Genomic DNA, 21102 nt, shown 5'->3' with positions numbered 1-21102 from the left:
TGATTGCTTTCTGCATGCTTTCTACGGTTCTCTTGAAGGTACATGGTAGAGTGTAGATCACCAATGTCCCCCAAAATCTATGTGTTTGAGAGTTAGTAACAACTTTAAGAAGTAGGGCCTACTGAGGGATTTTACGTTGTTAGGGGAGTCCCCACAAAGAGGGTTGTCTCTTCCTCTTCCTTGTTCTCCTTTTCACTTCCTGGGAACGAGGCAATGTTTTCTCCACTCTTAACTTCTCTCATTTGCCATAAAGCTGCCCTACCAGAGGCCTAAGAGCAACAGGTTTACCTAATCATGGACTAGAATTTCTCCCAAACTGTGAGCCAAAAAGAACAACTGGGCATTCGTGGCTCATGTCTAGAATCCTAACTACTCAACAAGCTGAGATCAAAAGATCTCAGCCACCCCAGGCAGAAAATTTGCAGATACTTCATATTTAAGAGTTAGCAAAAAGCTAGGGTAGGGGGGTGACTTAAGTGGTAGAGCACCAGTAACGCAAGTATGAGTTTCTCAGTTCAAACGATAGTAGTAGCAAAAAAGAAATTCTTTTAAGTTCATTATCTCTGGTATTGGTTACAGTGATGGAAAGTAACTGAAGCACTATAGTCTAAACCCTTTCATGTTACTAAAGTGATAAGAGAGAAAATGCTCATTGTGCAGGCTATAACGGTGCTCTAATGGCATGGACATCTGTGTGTGTCTGGAAGAAAACACAGGAAAAAACAAAAACAAAATTCATCCATGTGGAAGATGCGCTGCATCTCAAATGTTGCCTTGAAATCTAGAATAACAACTCCCTTGGTTTAGATGACTTGAATGCCCACTGATTTGTTGCTATTCGTTTTTGAAATGCATTCCCTTGCCAAGGCACCCTTAGGGTATTTATAAATGGAAGATTGAATTCTATATTTTATAAAATGCCAAGGAAGATGGCGACTCTTTTTAATGTTCAAAATACTCATTTCCAAATAATTTTTGTTATATTTGAATTTTTAACATCTTGAACTTAAAATTTCAAAGAGTATTATATAGCAACTTGAGTGTTTAATACAACATACTGTAAGCCTTTAAATCTAAATCCAACAATTGGTTCAGTGAACTGGTGTTTTAGAAACTCTCTCCCTCTTTTTAACTTACTAAGACTCTTAATACTAATTCTAAGGAAAAACACATCTAGCTTGGGATATAATTTATGATATTGTGACAAAATTCCATTTGAGGGGTAGGAGAGGTTTTATTCTATAGCCTTCATTTGGGAGATTGTCATTAAATAAATGAAGTAGTTGGTATGTTAAAAAAAGAATATTTTTATTTAGTTTTCAATTTTTTAATAAAAGTTTGGCAAGGCATTAAAAAAAAGCTTCTCACCTGATAGTTTAATGTTTGCCCATGGTGTCTGGAGTGAAGATACTCTAAAGCACTCTCATACTTGTCTGGCAGGCTAGGACAGTGAGCTGGATCCTAAAAGAGAATAACCTTGGTAGATATTTAGATAGTATAAGACTATAAAGTGGAACTTTAAGATGTTATCATTTGATTCACCAAGAAATGGTCTTAGTATGCTGTTCATTTGGAGAAAAGTCTGCCATTGGTTGTAAAGTTCACTTCTGATGACCTGGCAAAAGTATTTTATCTATGATTCCAAGACTCCATCCTTAAAAGTCTGAGGCAGACCTTCCAGTTTTTAGTTGTTCACTTCTTCTTTTTTTCATATATTTTTTATTGTAATTAACAGAAGGGTTACATGATATTTGCCAGATAGATGGTGCATTAATTCCCATACATTGATACCCTTTCACATGTCTTGGACCCCATTTCCCTTCCCCACAACCCACCCCTCATCTTGTTTTCCCACCTTCCCTATCCAATTTCAAATAACGAAATACAAATATATCCGACATATCAGGTAACAAAGTGAGATACTGTAACAGTATGAGATAACCAAGGGACAGCAAAAGAGATGAGAGATAACATAGTACCTTAAGAACAACAATCATTCATTATATGGCTTATGTTTCTATATCTTAGAGATCCTTTCATTTAGCGTCATACTACATGGCCTTTTGTATCAAAGTTTTGCTCTATTGCAGATCTCTGCTAGGAGAGCCCAAGGTTTCTACTGATTATGACAAATGAGGGAAACCATTGAGCCTAAGTTCCTTTGAGTCTGGCTTACTTCACTTAATATGATTTTTTCTAAGTCTTTCCATTTCCTTACAAATGGGGCGATGTCATTTTTTTCTGAGGGCAGCATAGAATTCCATTGTGTACAAATACCACATCTTGTTGATCCATTCATCAACTGAGGACATCTAGGTTGGTTCCATATCTTTGCTATGGTAAATAGTGCTGCAATGAACATTGTTGTGCTGGTGGATTTAGTATGTCCTTGTTTCTGGATGATTGGGTAAATGCCAAGTGGAATTGCTGGGTCATAGGGGAGCTCTATGTTTATCAAAACAGCTTGGTACTGGCACAAGAACTGGCCTGAAGACCAATGGAAGAGAACTGAAGACCCAGATATTAAACCACAGACCTATGGCCACCTAATCTTTGACAAGGGAGCCAAAAAAATAGAATGGAAGAAAGACAGCCTCTTCAACAAGTGGTGATGGCAGAACTGGTTAAGCACATGCAGAAAACTAAAGTTGGATCTTTCTTTGTCACACTGCACTAGAAGTAACTCCAAATGGATCAAAGACCTGGAGGTAAAAGCCGACACTCTGAAAACTTTACAAGAAGGAATAGGAGATACACTAGACCTCCTTGGCACAGGTCAAAACTTTCTTAGTAAGGACCAAGAATCACAACAAATCAGAGAAAGGCTGGATAAGTGGGACTGCTTTTGTATGGCAAAGGACATAGCTAGTAAACTAATTAGGAAGCCTACAGAGTGGGAGAAGTTCTTCACCAACCATACAACGAACAAAGGCCTCATATCTAAAATATATCAACAGCTCAAAAAATTGAATCACTCCAAAACTAATCTCCAAAAAAACAACCATCCCATTAAAAGATAGGCCAAAGACTTAAAGAGAGTCTTCTCTGAAGAAGAAGCAAAAATGGCCTATAGACACATGAAGAAATGCTCAACATCTCTGGTCATAAAAGAAATGCAAATCAAAACAACTCTAAGATTCCACCTCACTCCAGTTAGAATGGCCAGGATCAAGAAAACTAAAACAACAGATGCCGGAGGGGATGTGGCCAGGAGGGATCACTACTACACTGCTGGTGGGAGTGCAAACTCGTTCAACCACTATGGAAAGCAGTATGGCAGTTCCTCAAAAGTTGTTCACTTCTATACTGAGAAGATATTGTCCTTTAAAGTGACAATAAGCCAGATACCAGTGGTTTATACCTATCATTTCAGCTTCTCAGGGGCTGAGATTGGAGAATTTTGTTCCAGAGCTGGCCCAAGCAGCCAAATATACAATACTTTTATTTCCAATTAACCAGGAAAATGCTAGAAGTTGAGACATGACTCCAGTGGTAGAGGGTATCAGCCTTGAGCAAAAAAGGCCAGTGAGAACCAAGGCCCACTACTGGCAAGATAAAATCAAATGATAAATGCAGACTTTGTGCACTTACTTAAAATTACTATAAACAACTTCCAGACCAATAATAGCTTCAAGTCTAGTCTGATTGGCTGGTTGCAGTATAGGTTTCATGAAGCCCTGACTCAGTTTTGGGGGGCCAAACAAAAGGACTCCAGGGGATTCTTTCTCTCAGTTCTGTACTCCCTAGCCAACCATTTTGTCACTTGACTTGTCATGAGCAAGACCAGGCACAAGAATGTCCAGCTTATCACTGCTCTGCTTCTATTAGTAAGCAGTAGCTTTGAAGCACTAGGAACCACATCCAGCCCTTTCCTAGGCTGATCATACCGTAGGTGCCACCATCATTTCCCGGTTGAGAGGAAAACTAAACAAGAGAAGGCAAATCTCTTCAAGTGGACGGAAAGAGGTTGGATCATTAGATCCCAAAGCAACTCAACAGGGCAGGGGCCTTCACTATGGGCGTCCCCATATCCCCCCAATACTGGGAGGACCAATACATGGCCAGTTCCACTTACCATTCTCTTCAAAATCTGTGACACTTCCAGATAGAACCTGAAGAGGAAGCTGATGATAAGGGTCCTTTTGAACTCCACCTTGCCCCCTGGAGCCCAGCCTGGAAGGGAGACTTCATCCAGAACCAGCCTGCAAGCTGCATCCAGCATCTCTTCATTCCAGGGTCTGTGAGAGGCAAAGGAAGAAACGCCTAGTCTGGCAGGACTAGTGATTATACAGTTTTATTTGAATATGCAAGACAGATAGTAGCTACTGTGTGATGTAAAAAACAAGAGTAAAGTTCTGGTGTGAAGCAAGCCATACTCACAGCAGTATACCATTCTTAAGATATCTAGCAGCTGTTTGAGCTGCTGGGCGGGCACAGGGGTGCAGCCCTGTAATTTCAGCTTTCAGGAGGTTGAAGCAGGAGAATTGAGAATTCAAAGCTAGCTTGGGTTATGTAATAAGATTCTGTCTCAAAGACAAACTAACAAACACAACCAGAATGAAATAAATAGTTGTAACCTCAGGAGAATCCATCCTGTCTACTGCTGGGGTGTTTATTGCATGTCCAGTTCTGCTTTAAGCACTGTGAAAGCGTTCATTCATTTAATCTTCCCAATTGCCCTACAAATACTTAAGGTTGCCTGTATTTGACAGGCAAGGAAAACTGAAGTACCATAAATTTAAGTGAACTGATAGATCACTTAGTGATCATGTAGAAGCTGACCTAAGACTTTTATCAAGTAGTGTCTCACCAGAGGCTTACAGTTCATGCTTTTAACTATGAGTCTCAGTTTATGTAGTAAATGCTCAAAAAACTATTAGCTGCTATTACTACAGAGGAAGTTAAATAATCTTATATAATTTATTTTTATGACAAAAATATGGGATGGGATGATGGGTATTCTCTCTCTTCTCTCTAAACACATCTCTCTCTATATATCTATATTATATTTTTATAATTATCATGCTTTCTTCCTGGAATTTCCTGCCATTAAATAGGTTGCCAATGAAGTCATTGAAGTACAATAGCTTCTATGAAGAGCACAATGGTACAATTATTTTAAAAGACTAACTCAAAGCCCAGCAAAATAAGTACCAGGACATGGGTACTTACAAGATAAGTAAAAGAAAGACTGGTTTGGGAGGGGTGGGGAAGAATGCTGAAAGGGGCGACATGTATTGAGATACACGATATTCGTAAACTGCTTTGGTGAATGAATGGTAAATCCTTTAGGCAACTACTAAAAGACAATAAAGTATTTGTTAACAAACACGGAAGTTCTAAGAATTTCATCTTGCCACTGATCAGGTTGTTGTTACTGGAGTGTTACTGGACAACACAGTGCTTTACCTTCCAATGAGTTTCAGGCAGGAATTCTTGGCACATATGGTAGTTGGTCCGACACCACCATATAAGATGGACAACTCTTTAATTATGCCCCCTTCTTCTCCAAAAAAGACTCTCATTCCTGAGTTGACAATGGCTAGTGCATTCCGTCGCCGCGGGGCTTGTCGGAAGGCTGACACAAATTCCCACTGCAGGGAAATTAGGTGGCACACATAGAAACCCAGAATGAACACTGAGTGCTAGCATATATACTCAATTCACATCACATCCTCTTTTATCCTATCTCCTCAAATTCAGATGTTCAAGTCTTAACCCTCAGGACTTTAGTACTTTGGACATAAGTCTTTAGAGAGCTAAAGTTGAAATGGGATTATTAGCCTTAACAATAAAATAAAAATTTTTAAAGATGGAAAAACTAGTCAGGGTCCTTTTAAGAAGAGGGACTTTGGACATAGATACGAAAGACAGAGCATGGAAAGGCAGGAGGAGATAGCTAGCTACCAGGCCAGGTCAGAGGTCCTGCCTTGATGTCAGACATCTAGACTTTTGGAACGTCTAGAAAAGAAGTACTAGTTTGTACTTATTTTCTCTGAGAGCTCTAGGAAATGAGCATGTCCTGAGGCGGGCAAGATTACTCCCATTTTACAGAGGAGGACTCAATGGCTTGGAGTGATATAGTAATTAGCTCAGGTCTTGAAACCAGAACTCAAACCTAAGTCTATCTGACTTCCAAGTCCTAACTTTATTATATATATATATATATATATATATATATATACACATGGCTTGAACTGGACCTGAGTGATGTCCTTACCATTCTATACTTGCCCCACTTCCCATTTTCTAGGGGTTAACTGGAGATAAGAGTCCTTTTGTGCCCTGGCTGGCTTTGAACCTTGATTCTCAGATCTCAGCCTCCTGAGTAACTAGGATTACAGACGTGAGCCACTGGGCCCGGCTGCAAATCTATTTTTTAGCCCCTTCCAAATTCCAAGAAACAGGCAGAGGCATATTCTTATGTCTCATTTAGAGAAAAGCTTTATGAGACAAAACAGTTTTATTTTACTTTTTTCTTGTTTTTTTTCACTGCTGGAATTTGAACTTAGGGCCTTTTGTTGGCTAGTTATACCACAAAGCCACTCCTCCAGCTTCTTTGCACATTATTTTTCAAGATTGCAAATAATTTACTAGTATTCATCTTCCATTATCCTCCTGTCCCAATTATTCCCGAGACAGGGTCTCCCTTCCGGCACACACATGTGCACATGTGTCTCATGTGTGTACCCATGCTGACCTGAAAACATGTTCCTCCCAATCTCAGCCTGCTAGTAGCAGGATGACTAGTAGTAAACCACTGACACACATCCCAATCCTATCGATTCCTCCAGGGTAGCTGTGATAACAAATGCACTCTATCACATCCAGCTTATTGGTTGGGATAGAGTCCTGCTAATTTTTATAGCACTAAACCATAAGCTCTGCTTTCCAGGTGGCTGAGATTACACATATAAACCGCCATGTCCAGCTGGGACAAAGACTATTTAAAAATCTGTTAAAAAAGGAATGTTAGAATTTGGGGGGGAGGGGAGAGTGAGAAAGGTCTCCTGGTTCCAGGAATACTAGGGAAGTGTGTAACACAAATGAAAGCCAGCTAGGCATAAGGCCTGTGAAACAGTAGCTCTCTCTACCCACTCCTCTGCAAACGCTCAACATTTTTCCTGAGCCCATGTATGCTTGGATAAGGATGTTGTGGACTCAGAAGTAAACGTGAAAGGATTTTCTTACCTTCCTGGAGTAGGGGATGTTCACTGAGACCAAGATTTCCTGAGGCTTAAGATCCCCACTGGGACACTTGCTGAGAAATTGCTCGTTTAAAGGGATCTGACGCTCACCTTCTGTAGAAAGAATTGACATTTTCCCTGGAATCATCAGTCTATTAAATAACTCCCAAAATGTGACAAGTGATTCATCCAAATTCATCAGGAAGCTGATTGTTTGGGGGGAGGGGAAACTGTCGTTTCTGTGCTTACTTTTTACCCTGTGATGCATCTTGCAAACTTTCTTCTAGTCTAGGACTCCCCTTTCCCCACTTGGCTTACTTATAGATAAGGAAGACCCAGCAGAGTATCAGTGAGTTTCAGGTACAAGAAGACCTCAAAGTTCTCTTCCTGAACAGCAAAATTCTCTTACAACCTAGCCAGAAGTGGAAACTAGTATTGCTTTTGATATCTGCTCACGTCAGTCAATAAACACCCATTGAATAACCAGGAACCCAGTAAAGTGGCTGTACCAGTAAGCTGCTGTCTTGTTCCATACGTCTTTTCCTAGCACCTGAGGACTTTCAGTTCTGTAATCAACATAGTGAGGGAAGGGACAGCTTAAAGCTGTAAGAAAACATGATTTCACCATGAAAGCTAAGAAGTTTGTTGTTGTTCTTGTTGTTGTGCCAGAACTGGGGCTTGAAGTCAGGGCCTGGGCAACTGTCCTTGGGTTTTCTCAAGGCTAGTGCTTAGCACTCTACCTCTTTGAGCCACAGCACTACTTCTGGCTTTTTTTTTTCTGTGTATGTGGTACCCAGGAAATCAAACCCAGGGCTTTGTGCATGTTAGGTGAGCACTCTACCAAGTCCCTGCCTCACGTCCTGCTTTTTATTGCTGCTTCATTGGAGATTAGAGTCTCACAAATTTTCCTGCATGTGCTGACTTGGAATTTGATCCTCAGAGCTCAGCCTCCTGAGTAGTTAGGATTAGAGTGATGAGCCACAGGCATCTGGCTTAAGAACCTTTTGGTGTTTACATCCTACCACAAAACTTGTTTTTCATTGTATGACCTTTTATAAAAGGATAATACTTAAATTGAAAACACTGGAATCTCTCTCCTGAATATTATTTTTGTACTTTATCCAGTTGGAGTTGATATTGGTATAGATAGAGATATAGAAATCTAATTTTTATCTTCTACATGTGGGCATCCAATTTTCTCAGCACCATTTGTTAAAGAGGCTATATTTTCTCCATGCTTTTTGTCACTTTTGCTGGCTTTAGCTGTGTGAGCTTATTTCTGGGTCTTCTATTCTGTTCCATTGTTCTACATACTTGTTTTTGTGCTGCTACCATGCTATTTTTTGTTACCATGGCTCTATATTTAGTTTAAAATCAGGTATTGTGACATCTCCAGCATTGTCCTTTTTGCTCAAGGTTTTTTATGTTTCAGTATGAATTTTAAGATTTTGTTTTTAACATCTGTGAAGAATATCATCAAATTCTGGTGGAAATTGTATTGGATTTATAGATTATTTTTTACTTTTGTATTTATTTATTTTTATTGTAATGTATAGAAGGGTCACAGTTACATTCACTATACAGAGAGTATATCACTTCTCACACACTGACACACCCTCTCATATTTTTGTCCCCATTTCCCTTTCCCCACCTCCTCCTAATCATCTTGTTTCCCCCACTTCAAATAAACAAACATATATAAATATACCAGGTAACAAAGTCAGATACTATAACAATATGAGATTAACTGAAGGGCAACAAAAGAGAAGACAACAATCACATATTACAAAGCTCTTGTTTCCACATCCTGAATATAGGTTTTTAAAAATAATATAACCATTTTCCCAATATTGGTTCTGCCAATTCATGAGCAATGAAAGGTTTTCCATCTTTCTGGTGCTCTCTCAGATTTATTTCTCCACTAATTTATAGTTTTTCTTACAGAAATCTTCTTCTTTAGTTAAATTTATTCCTGGCTACATTTTTTGTTTGTCAAGGTTACTGTAAAAGGGACTGTTTTCCTGATTTCTTTCTCTGTTCATTGTTTGCATACAGAAAGGTAACAGGGGTTTGTGCATTGCTTTTTGTATTCTGCTACTTTGTTGAAAATGTTTGTGAGATCTGTTTTGTGTGTGTGTGTGTGTGTGTGTGTGTGTGTGTGTGTGTGCGCGCGCGCGCGCATGTGACTATGGATGTTAAAGGGTCTTTTAGTCATAAAATCTTACCATCTGCAGGTAGGGATAATTTGACTTCTTCCTTTCATATTGGAGTCTTATCTCTTTCTCTTATTTTATTCCTGTTACTAGGATTTCTAGTATTGTATTAAAATAGGAGTTAGAGGAGTAGGTATCCTTGTCTTTTTCCTGACTCCAGAGGAAATGACCAACACACACACTGACATACAAACATGCAAACACATACACACACACACACACACACACACACAAAAGCTATAGTCAAATACAGTCTTTATAATATACATTACTTTCATTCCTAGTTCCTTTGGAGAGTTTATCACAAAAGAAGGTTAGATTTTTCTCAAATGATCTATTTGCATCTATTGAGATACTCATGTGGGTTTTTTTTTTTGTCCTAAATTCTGTTTGGTGCTAAAAGGAGCAGGTATTTACAAAGATAACACATTTTTTTTGCCAGTTCTGGGGCTTGAACTCAGGGCCTGAGAACTGTCCTTGGACTTTCTCAAGGCTAGAGCTCTAACATTTGAGGCACAGCACCATTTCATCATTTCCAGCTTTTTTTTCTATGTATGTGGTACCAAGGAATCAAATCCCGGTCTTCGTGCATGCTAGGCAAGCACTCTACCACTAGGTCAAACTCCAGGCCCCAGCACATTTTTGTTTTGCCTGTCCTGTGCCTTGAACCCAGGGCCTGAGTACTGTACTGTACTTGGACTTTCTCAAGGCTAGAGCTCTAATACTTGAGCCACAGCACCAATTACGGCTTTTTTTTTTTCTATGTATGTGGTACCAAGGAATCAAATCCTGGTCTTCGTGCATGCTAGGCAAGCACTCCAACATTAGGCTAAACTCCTGGCCCTCAGCACATTTTTTAAGTAAAAAAAAAAAAAAACCCCACCAGATTTACAGAGGATCATACAGAACTTCCTAGGAATTGTTGGACAAGTTGGAATAAGAGAAATAAAATTCTAGGATTTAGTTCCAAAAACAAAATCAAGTAAATATATGAAATCCAGCTAGCCATTATTAAAGAAAAACATCTGGAGGCATTCAACAAGTACAAATTAAATATGACATAGATGTCCATATTGGGACCCGGCCTCGTGATTTATAGTTATTTTCAACAGGTCATATTGGGACACAAACCAATCCAAGTACATTCAATGTAGGTGACAAGTATGCGAAAAAACATATATCTAGTGTAAGAGCTCAAAAAGAAACAGATGGCGTGATTGGGAGTGTGTGGCATTAAAACCAGACTGTCTAACTTTCTAGCCTTCGAAAGGAGTCTCCATTATTATTTGTTATTAAAAATTACATATTCAGCGAGGTGCTAGTGGCTCACACCTGTAGTCCTAGCTACCCAGGAGGCTGAGATCTGAGGATCACAGTTCAAAGCCAGCACAGGCGTGAAAGTTTGCGAGACTCTTATCTCCAATTAAACTGCCAGAAAACAAAGTGGCACTGTGGTTCAAGTGGTAGAACATTAGCCTTGAGATGAAGAGCTCAGGGACAATGTCCAAACCCAGAGTTCAAGCCTTACAATCAACCAAAAAGATTACATTTTCATAATTCTCTCTAGCAGAAAAAATTTCCTCCAGTGAAGAAAAATATTAATATTATAGAAACAGTCATTCTTCAATAACTGAAAAGGTGAGGAAGAGAGAAGTAATTTAATAATTGCTAAGTAGTTATAGATCAATAAATAGCCAACAAACAATGTGAGCCTTATCAGAAAGAAATGCAAATTAAAAGTAATGGATCTTTGTTTATCTATAAGAGTAGTGAGTGGTAAAATTTAAAAGCAAATAAGTATCCTCCCTGTTGCTAAGGAAGGAGAAATATTTATTCCTTATTGTCCTTCATGGTGATTCAGTGTTTCTGGACAATCTGATAAAATATATTGATGCCTTGAAATGGCATATGTCTTTTAACCAAATAGACCCATCTTTCAGGAATTTAACTGAAGATATAATAATATACATTTATACAGGTTGAGTGGTGTGGATAATTTTGTTTGCAATGTTTCTAATGGAGAAAACATTAAAAACAATATACTCCAAAATAAATGATGTGTGTTACTTGTGCAATATCATGAAATTATGAAAAATTAAAATGCTATTGTAGAACAAAAAATCCTCAAGTACGAGGACTATCTTACCTTTTGATTGCAAGTTGAGGGTACAGTTAGCCACTGCCAAGAGGGGGTTCAGATCTGAATCAAAGTGCCTGCTCACAATGTGTCCCCCTAAAGACTTTAAAATAAAGATACACTCACTTATATTAAGTAATTGTAAAGTACAAATGGTAAAAGAAGGATTAAACAAGTTTCTGGAGAACTGTTCCTTTGGTATATTCCAAAAGATTAAAGAAAATGATTCTTCAAGGACAGTCACCCCCTGGCATGCATGCTGAGTTCACAGCTATCAAATACATACTGCCATGCTCTTGATCTGCTGTCCAGCCAGAGTTCTCAGATGCTTCAGGAGAGCACGGTACGTCTGTGTCTTCTCTTCTGGGAGTTCCTGGACCACATCAGCCAAAATGTCCTTTACCTGGGCCAGGCTGAGTCCAGCACCCAAGGTCAGTCCTGAAATAAATCATACAATGTGATAGCTTCTTACCTGAGCATGTCCATTAGACTAACACTACAGGGATAAAATATTTATACTGGACATTGGCTGTTTTGCTTACTGCTAGTAGTGATGGTGACAGGATGGTGACAGGATAGAGGTGGAGGTAGTAATGGGATGAGGTGTGGTGTGGGGTTGTGTGGAGTGTGATGGTAAGGATGGCTGGTAGAAGATGTGATGGAATTTGTGGTGGAAGCACTGACAGCTAAATTCTTTGAATACTCATTTAGTCTATCAAGTATTCTGACTGCTTTAGATAATCTCCACGAACTGAATAAAACTCTGAATTATTAATGGACCCATTTCACAGAGGACAAAACTGAGATTAAGGTTAAGTAATTCCACATCTATATCATGGTCAAAACAATATATAACAATATATGTGCATATATATATTATAGTCAAGAATTAGATTTCAGTAGCTGGATTCCAAAACTGGCATTATGATGATTGCTTCTCATCTTTTCCATTCAACTGATTTCTTTTACAGGCATGGAAAGCCAGTCTGATAGCTACTTAATACATAAATTTTCTTTGCTTGCTCTTGGGCTTCTGGAGAGGCAAGGATTGGGCCCATTCATCTTTATCTCCTGTCTGTCACTAGTATAATAGCTCCACTGAACAGCTGCTACATTTATTTCTCTTATAATTCAAAGCTTTTTTAGCAAAAATCTGACAATACAGGCAATTCATATCTAGTGTAACTTTAGAGTTCTTCCTTGAACCTTCCTCCAGAATGCCATTGCTCTGATAAGAGGAGAACTGTGTATATTGTAGCTGGGAATAATTCTCATTCTGTTTGTCTGTTAGACAAAGTTAGTAAGCTGATGCACACAAGAACTCACCATTATATGTGTGTTTTCTAACATTCAGTTCTTCAATTCTATCAGGAGAAATTATAACCGGGTGGAAAACCCCTTTAAATTTCATTTCAGGACCTAAAATATTAGAGGAAAACCAAGATGATTGGAATAATTTCCCTTTTTAATTTGGAAATTATAATTTTACAGAAGTCTTTCGATATATACATATTTTCATTGTTTCTGTTGGTCTATTTATTGCCAAACCACATACAGAAAGATTAGTGGGTGCATTTTCACTAAGTTTAGTGGACTCTTTGGAAATATCAGCCTTAAACCTTAGATAATACAGCATACTTAGAATACTCTTGGGGAACCTACTGGATCCACTAGGAATAGTCTAGTTTCTATAAAGTATGGTACACCCATCAAGACACTCTGAGAGATGAAATAAAGAGAAGTTTCAAAATAGAGCCTGGGGCAGTTCTCACATCGAGCCAGGACAGTGGTCACTGCCACTGAGGTTTGTCATGGAGCTGGCATTTAGGGCATAATACTGGCTCCACTGAAGACATAGGGACTTGTTTATTTACTGACAGGAAGTCTCTTGAGCATTGCTCAAGGTGAAAAGATTTGAGCTGTGACCTCAGGCTGCATTTTCTGAGAACCTACATGCAGACACCATCTTCCCTCTTTGCCTCTCCCCTTGGTGTCTTCAGAAGTCTGTGGGATATACATACCTACAGAGGTGTTCCCCATAACCACTGGGGCCTGGGGATACTTGAATTTTGCTTCCAGAAGTTCTTTCAGAGTCACTGGTGAAATCCACATCATCCTAGCACCACTAAAAACTCTCCCCTTCTGTTGTTGTTTCTCAGCCATTATCTATTGAAAAAAACAACAGGAACTCAAGATACATGTGACCAAACTAACATCTGTTTCCACTCTATTTTTGTAGTAAAAGATAAAGAAAATACAGATCTGAAAACTAAAACTAGTAATCTACAAATAGAGCTTTGTCAGGCCATCAGGTTTCAAGATACAATTATGGCCGATTTTAATTCCTTCTCGAGTCTGCTCCATGTAGTGGTTGCATGGCATAAAGTACATTTTGGTGCTTAATGATCTGCTCCACTTTGTCAAATCATCCTGTGGAAAAATGAACTTCAGGGAAACCGGAAGTGGGACCCATGCCTGCATCTACATTCCTTGTACCTTCATGACTTCTCCCTTGGGTCATTCTCTTTAGAGCTTAGTGTAGGACTGGTAGATGAGTGTTACCTATTTGTTAATCAGCTTTCCAGAGAATGCAAACTCAATCATTCCCTCCATCACCACCAGATTTCACCATCAGTTCTTTTCTAAGATGAGCTCAACATTCCCTCCTTACCATTAGCTCTGGAGGAAATATCAGCTCCTGGGTTGGATCCAAAGGCAGAAATTCCACGTCTGAGAAGAGTACTGTACTTGTCTTAAAAAGAGAAAGGATAAGAAATGACAATAGTCTCCCTGACCCTTACTCTCAGGGAATATGTTTTAAAACCCCACGTGAATGACTGAACATAGATAGAATTGAACTATCTTTTGTATGGCATGGCTTTTTCTGTTCATTCTTACTATAAACCTTAGCATAATTTTTTTCTTTCCTTATTATGCCTGGAATTTTTACTTTTCTCACTGTGAGACTCTCATCTCTAATAAACTACCAAAAAAACATAAGTGAAGCTGTGGCTCAAGTGGTAAAGTGGTGGCCTTGAGCACAAGAGCCCCAAGGAGTTCAAGTCCCAAGGAAAGATACACACACAGAGTTGAACACAACATTGTAATATCCTGCCAACTATTAAGTAACAAATAGGTAGGTATCCAGAATGGATTCATTGGACAAAAGGCTAATTCATGTCTCAACCGGAGCAGAGGAGAGCAGTGGGAGATGGGGTTTCATCATACCACTCCGAATGGAATGCACTTTGAAGCGAAGGAATGATATGTGGAATTTTCCATTTGATAATGAAGACCACAGTGAACCCAAATAACTGAAGCTATAGAAAGTGAAAGTATGTAAGGAATGCCTACCGTGTCACTGCCAAGCAAAACTACTTTAAACCCTTTGTAGAATGAGGCTAGAAGTAGATAGATAGCTACTTCAGTAGACCAAACTTAGCCAGTCAGTGATCATCTCTGAGTTCCTAGTCAGGCTTCCAAAACAGTTTTCTAGCAACTCTGCAGATAGCATTGGGGTTCTGATGTCTCAACACTCTGCATGTTCTTGTTGGTGCCTGGGACAGTAAATGAAATACACCAGGCACCACACATAGGTGATAACGGGCACCTCCTCTGTTGCCACCTCATTGCTTCCTTTGCCTGTTCCTCTACTTCTTCACATATCCATTTTGCTTCTTGTCCTTTAAAAAGTCTTCAAAAATACTTTTTCAAAACTGAGAGACAGCAGAGAGCAATGTGATTTTCTCTCTTATAGATAATTATGTTTGAGTCCAGAATGAGGGACAAAAATTGTCTCACCCTTTTTAAAGTATTTTTATTTTTTAAAAAATTAAAGTATTTTAAAAACTAGTGTTTAATTGAGCATGATGTCTCACAGCTGTCATTCTAGTTGCTCAGGAGGCTGGTGGTTTAAAGACTGCCTGAGCAAATGTTTCAGATAGTCTACCTCAATTTATAAAAAGCTGGGTGTGGTAATGTCTGTCTGTCATCCCTGCTAAGTGGAAAGCATAAATAGGAGTACTGAAGTCCAGGCTGGCCTAGATATAAATGAGAGACCCTGTCCAGAAAACACCTAAAGCAAAATGGGCTGGGGACACAGCTCAAGAGTAGAGAGCCTTCCAAGGAAGGCAGAATTTCACCAATTCACACCTCAGTACTCTATGTGTGTATGGATATATAGAAACACATATATATAAAATATATATGTATGTATGTTATTTTAATTGACATAGCATTGATACTGCAATGTATACGTAATGAATAGTTATATACAGGGTTTAACTGATCTGTTCCCTCAGACATTTATTGATTTATTATTTGTGTTAAGAACACTAAAGATCCTCTTTATTAGCTGTTACCTTGGCATGCTACAGAATAATTGGCAATTATTCATTCTACCCAATTGCATCCTTGTATCTATTAACCAACTTCTGTCCATCTCTATGAGTCCTTCCTAGACTGGCTTTTGTTCTCTATAGAGCTGGTGTGAGGATTGGAGAAGGCAGAGCAGCAGCAGCAGCTCAAGTTGGCCAACTTGAACAGCATTCATTCCTCCAAAGCTGAAGTCAGCTGCAGGTTATGTGCGGAGGAAACTGTGAAAACTCTACATTTTGCTGACCTTATTTTCTTCCTCCAGTTCTGGCAATCCATTTACTCCTTGATCCAAACAGCAAACCCCATTTTCTTTACTTTGACAGCAGCCAGATGGCTAATGGTTGAAAACAAATCAGTAGAAATTTAATGGTGATTCTATCATTAAAGAAATGGAATGGTGGCAATCTAAACATCATAACATAAGATCAACTTAATTCCCATGGACCGACATTCCAACCACAAACCCTGATATCTCATAAATGAGATATTCTAAATGTCTCTAATCTAGTGAAATTTAGACAGCCTGACTATGTTACATTACTCTAAAGTTGGTAAAGATCCTCTAAAATAATACCTCCTTTATAATAAAATGTCAAATAAATTTGAAAACGAACAAAAAAATGAAGATCAATTAAAACCAAGATCATTAGACGTCATGAAATGGAATCACTTATATGTCAACATTCTAAACTAATGAAAACTCCAGGAGGGTAGAAATTGGGAGTATCACATTTTGAGGCCAATTGAAAGAAAAACTTAGTAAGACTCCATCTCAAAACAAAATAAAACAACAACAACAACACAAAAACCTGTAGTCCAGCACTGGTAACTCACATCTGCAATCCTAGTTACTCAGGGGGCTGAGATCTGAGGATTGGCATTCCAAGTCAGCCAAGACAAGAAGTCTGTGAGACTCTAATCTCTAATAAACTACTCAGAAAAAGTCAGAAGTGGAGCTGGGGAATCAAAGTGGTAGAGCAGTAAGCTTGAGTAAAAAATTACAGGGAGAGCACCCAGGCCACGAGTGGCATAAGTTAGAATACCGGTTATATGGAGGTAGGAGGATCTTGGTTCAAGGCTTGCCAAAGGAAAAAGTACAAGATTCTATCTTAAAAAAAATTTAAAAATTGTTCCCCTAAGTAAAAAATGTCTGTGGAGTATCTCGAATAGCAGAGTAACTGCCTACCAAGTATGAAATCCAGAGTTCAATCCCCACTATTGCCAAAAATAAAAACAAAAATGTTTAGAAATGAGTTTAGAAGGAATTTTGAATAATTGTAATTATTAAGTAAGTGAAACTATGAAAAGATCTTGTAACTAAGCCTGACATATAATGATTCATACTAACCATGATCAATTGTTGATATTAAAGTCTACTATTCTAAATGCTAACAATAAATATTAAAAAGTTTGGCAGCATCACTCTGTTCTTATCTAGGATATACTACTGTCATACTTTAACTTCTAAAAGGCAATCTCCAAACATTTCATGGTTGTCTGTTGCTCATCTATTCATTCATTCATTCATTCATTCATTCCATATTGATTGCATCGCTCTTCAGTGAGTGCACAGTGATTGGCCCTGCACGTGGAGAGCTCTGCTGTCAGGCAGCACACCGTCTAGTGAACAAGGCTATGCTGAAGAATGCACATCCCATGTTCACAGACAGCTACAGGAATACACAGACAGGGTACCTGGCTGATAAGCAAATCAGGAGAAACCTCCTAGAAGCAATAGCCTATAGCCAATGTCACAATGTGTCGGTGCTCAAACGTGACTGCCTAGGTAAGCTCAATGAATGAGGGGACGCCTCCCACTCAAGGTGAAAAACAAACAGCAGTGGCTGACTTAAGATCGCTGATATTAGTAATGATCACTGTGGCCCTAATTACATCTAACCAGCCCTACCTATTTTTCACTGGGGAAAATACACCTGCGTGCCTTTCTACTTACTTTACAGAAAGTCTTGCATGTTTCAATGATGGGTCTGTATCCAGTGCAACGGCACAGGTTACCTGAAGGAGAAAAGCCCAGCTCTGTTAACGGAGTGATCTAGATAGAGGTATGAGCTGCCAAACACATAATGGAAGTGAGGACCCCAGACTACAAGGAAGATCTGCCTAAATTTTTGGTCCATTTCATCTAGAAAATCCTATTTGCACATCAGCAACTTTAGCTTTATAGCCCTCAAGTAGATTTTCACAGCTCAGCCATTTCTACTGTCTTCCACTAAACAATTTTTATGGCCTTCTTGTAATGGGTGTACAAATGACAATGGTTTTTAAGAAAAAAAAAAGCTTGCTCTGTTGTCACACTGCAGAACTAAGTTTAATTTCAAGAAGTTACTTTACTGATGCAATTGCCTATGTATAAAATGCTATTCAAGTTAGTTGTATACTATATAATATGTTTGGAAATAAGAATACACCTGTGAGTGACATTGTCCATATATATATACATATGTATATATGGAGGGAGAGATACAATACTGGCTTTTGAACTCAGGATCTTGAGATTGTCTGGCTTGCTTGCTTGCTTGTTAGGGTGGTGCTCTACTACTTGAGTCATATCTCTAGCCACTAATTATTTATTAATTTACCTATTATTTAGTAGCGAGGACACTTAACAGAAGATCTACTCCCTTAGCAAACATTTCAGTATTTCTTTATACAATACAGTGCCAGTACTGACAACTACTGGCACTTATAATTATGAGAATATAAAGGTTAAATGATTTACACCAAAGCATACATTAAAAAATATATCAGTGGAATGTAATATTTGGATCTGGTTTAGAGCTTGATTTTCATAAGCTAACATATATTTTGTATAACTTTGAACAAATAACTGTTTCCAAGCCTCAGTTTTACCATGAAGGAAATGGGGATGATGATAATATTCATCTTAAAAATTATTGTTAGGATAACCTTCAAATAGCTTTTAATCCCATACATAGCATATGACAAGTATCCAATTTATATGGCATCATCATTTCAAAATAGAATCTGGGCTGTAAAATTACAGCCAGGTGCCAGTGGCTTACACCTATAAAATCCTAGCTCCTTAGGAAGATGAGATCTGAGAATCATGGTTTGAAACCAGCTTAGGCAGGGAAGTCTGTGAGACTCTCATCTACAACTGACTACCAAAAAACTAGAACTACCCAAAAGCCATGGCTCAAGTGGTAGAGCACCAGCCTTGAGGGCAAAAGCTCAGTGACAGCTTCCAGGCCCTGAGTTCAAGCCCCAGGAATAGCACAAAAAGAAAAGAAAAGAACCATGTGTAACTTACCATCAAGGGCGTCAGTTAACTGATCCAGAGTAGGCTCGGGGTGGTTCCTGAGCAGTGTGTACATAGACATGACCATCCCAGGTGTGCAGAAGCCACATTGGGTGCCATGACACTTGGCGATCCTCTCCTAGAGGTACAGGAAGGTTAGAAATGCCAACCTACAGAATGAGGAGTGCTCTCTGCTGGGGAAGACTCCCTGAAAGCTCATTTCAGGGTTTCCTAATTAAGCTGGGCTGGCTGATCATTGAGCTTTCTTTTCCTTCAACCATGCTATGAGCCTTTGGGATCATCGAGGGAAACTTAAAACATTCTGGGGCCCCAGGGGAAATCAGATCACTTGGTGTAGAGTCTCTGGGGAGATGGTGGAGGCACAGGGACAGAGGTGTGAAAAGTTACTGAGAGTCTGGATGTACAGTTGAGGTTGACAGTCACTGAAATAAAGGAAGTCCTTCAGATCAATGAACCAAACTCCACTCAAGTTGAGAAATAATTTGAAAAATAACTTCATAGTTTTTCACTATTGCCTTCTATCTGGCTATCATTATCAGTGCTCTACTGTGTAGTTTTTAAAGCAGAAAACAATCAAGGAAATACTGCATTTGCTTCATGCTGCCCTTTCCTCACCGCCTAAAATTTGATCTTTGGAGTCTAACTTCTTGGAGACAAGTACACTTTGGAATCTGCCTTCTGACAACACTGTAACATTGGCAGAAAATGAAAGGGTGTTCCATGGCTGTGTGCCCTTGAGTTCTACAGGTACACAGGAAGATTCTTCCTCATCAGCTACTGAGATTTCATAAAAAAAGAAACAGAGCATAAGATTCTTTGACATCCAGAGAATGTAAAGTTTTGTCATTTTCTATGTTGCTTCTACCTTTCCCCTCTTCTATCAATAAATGGCCTCATTAACTTAGAACAAAGCAGGTAGTGATGGCATCTAGGGGAAATATATGCATAATCTAAGGAGTTGGAGTCTGAAGTTGCCTTTTCACTGAAGGGAAAATCCTGAAGGAGTCATTGTAGGAGGAAAGCCACAGAATCTATTACAGAGCCACTCCTGTGTCTTATGCACAAACCCTGACCTCAACAAAGCTTTATGATGACTGAGATTTACATTGAGCTTCAAAATCCTGTTATTTTCTTCTTTCCAAGTGAAAAAGAAAGAAGGTAGGAAGGAAGGAAGGAAGGAAGGAAAGAAGGAAGGAAGGAAAGAAGGAAGGAAGGAGAAGGGATAGGAAAGAAAAGAGAGGGAGGGAGGTGAAGGAAGGAAGAAAAGGAATGAAGGAGAAAGAAAGGAAAGAATGAAAAAGGGAAAGAGAGAAGGAAGGAAGGAGGAGGAAAAGAAGGAAGGAAGGAAGGAAGGAAGGGTAGTGTTTCAAAATGTACTTATATTTCATTCCTTCTTGATTTGAGGAGGTACAAGGAAGACAGTTCCCACATAATCAGAACATAGAGGAGCAAAATCACATCTGTGTTTTCTTAAAAAAGGAGAATTCCTCCAGTTATCCAAAAACATCTTTCTAGGAAGGTAGTCACAGAACACTCACATAGCTCACTATCAAAATTCCAGTCTCATTGTCAGCTCCAGCTGGTTTTTTACATGTTGGCAGTGATCAAGTAATAGGCCCCAAATGTTCTACTGCTAAAATCCCAGGAACTAACAGTGCCATCAGTGGCTTTTGAATCAGAGAAGCCTTATAAGGGAAGAGGTACAGCCTTACCTGAATAGGATGAATTCTGGTCTTGGTGCTGCCTATACCTTCTACTGTGGTGACAGCTGTGCCATGGAGAGAGCAGATGGGAGTCAGACAGGCGTTGACAGGATAATGCCTTCAAAATGCAACAGAAAAGCACAAATTACAGGTCCAGTGGGAATAGAGGAAGCACTGAGAGCCT

General features: G+C 39.0%; 1 protein-coding gene across 1 annotated transcript in view; it reads right to left on the bottom strand.

The window, feature by feature from the left end:
• The window catches only part of Aox1 (aldehyde oxidase 1), a 65194-nt gene that overhangs the window by 35708 nt on the left and 8384 nt on the right, over positions 1 to 21102 (bottom strand). The window contains exons 4-16 of the mRNA XM_090354573.1: positions 20928 to 21036; positions 19207 to 19333; positions 17869 to 17930; positions 16159 to 16248; positions 14209 to 14289; positions 13559 to 13703; positions 12864 to 12956; positions 11824 to 11975; positions 11547 to 11640; positions 7192 to 7301; positions 5410 to 5594; positions 4076 to 4238; positions 1369 to 1461 (exon numbers count right to left, since the gene is read on the bottom strand). Of these exons, the coding sequence (XP_090210699.1) occupies positions 1369 to 1461; positions 4076 to 4238; positions 5410 to 5594; positions 7192 to 7301; positions 11547 to 11640; positions 11824 to 11975; positions 12864 to 12956; positions 13559 to 13703; positions 14209 to 14289; positions 16159 to 16248; positions 17869 to 17930; positions 19207 to 19333; positions 20928 to 21036 (1504 nt within the window). The remainder of the gene's footprint in view (positions 1 to 1368; positions 1462 to 4075; positions 4239 to 5409; positions 5595 to 7191; positions 7302 to 11546; positions 11641 to 11823; positions 11976 to 12863; positions 12957 to 13558; positions 13704 to 14208; positions 14290 to 16158; positions 16249 to 17868; positions 17931 to 19206; positions 19334 to 20927; positions 21037 to 21102) is intronic.

Source organism: Megascapheus bottae, chromosome 21 (assembly GCF_031878675.1).
Source record: "Megascapheus bottae isolate mThoBot1 chromosome 21, mThoBot2.hap1, whole genome shotgun sequence".
NCBI classification, from domain to species: Eukaryota; Metazoa; Chordata; class Mammalia; order Rodentia; family Geomyidae; genus Megascapheus; species Megascapheus bottae.
This window is presented reverse-complemented; position numbering and strand designations above follow the sequence as displayed.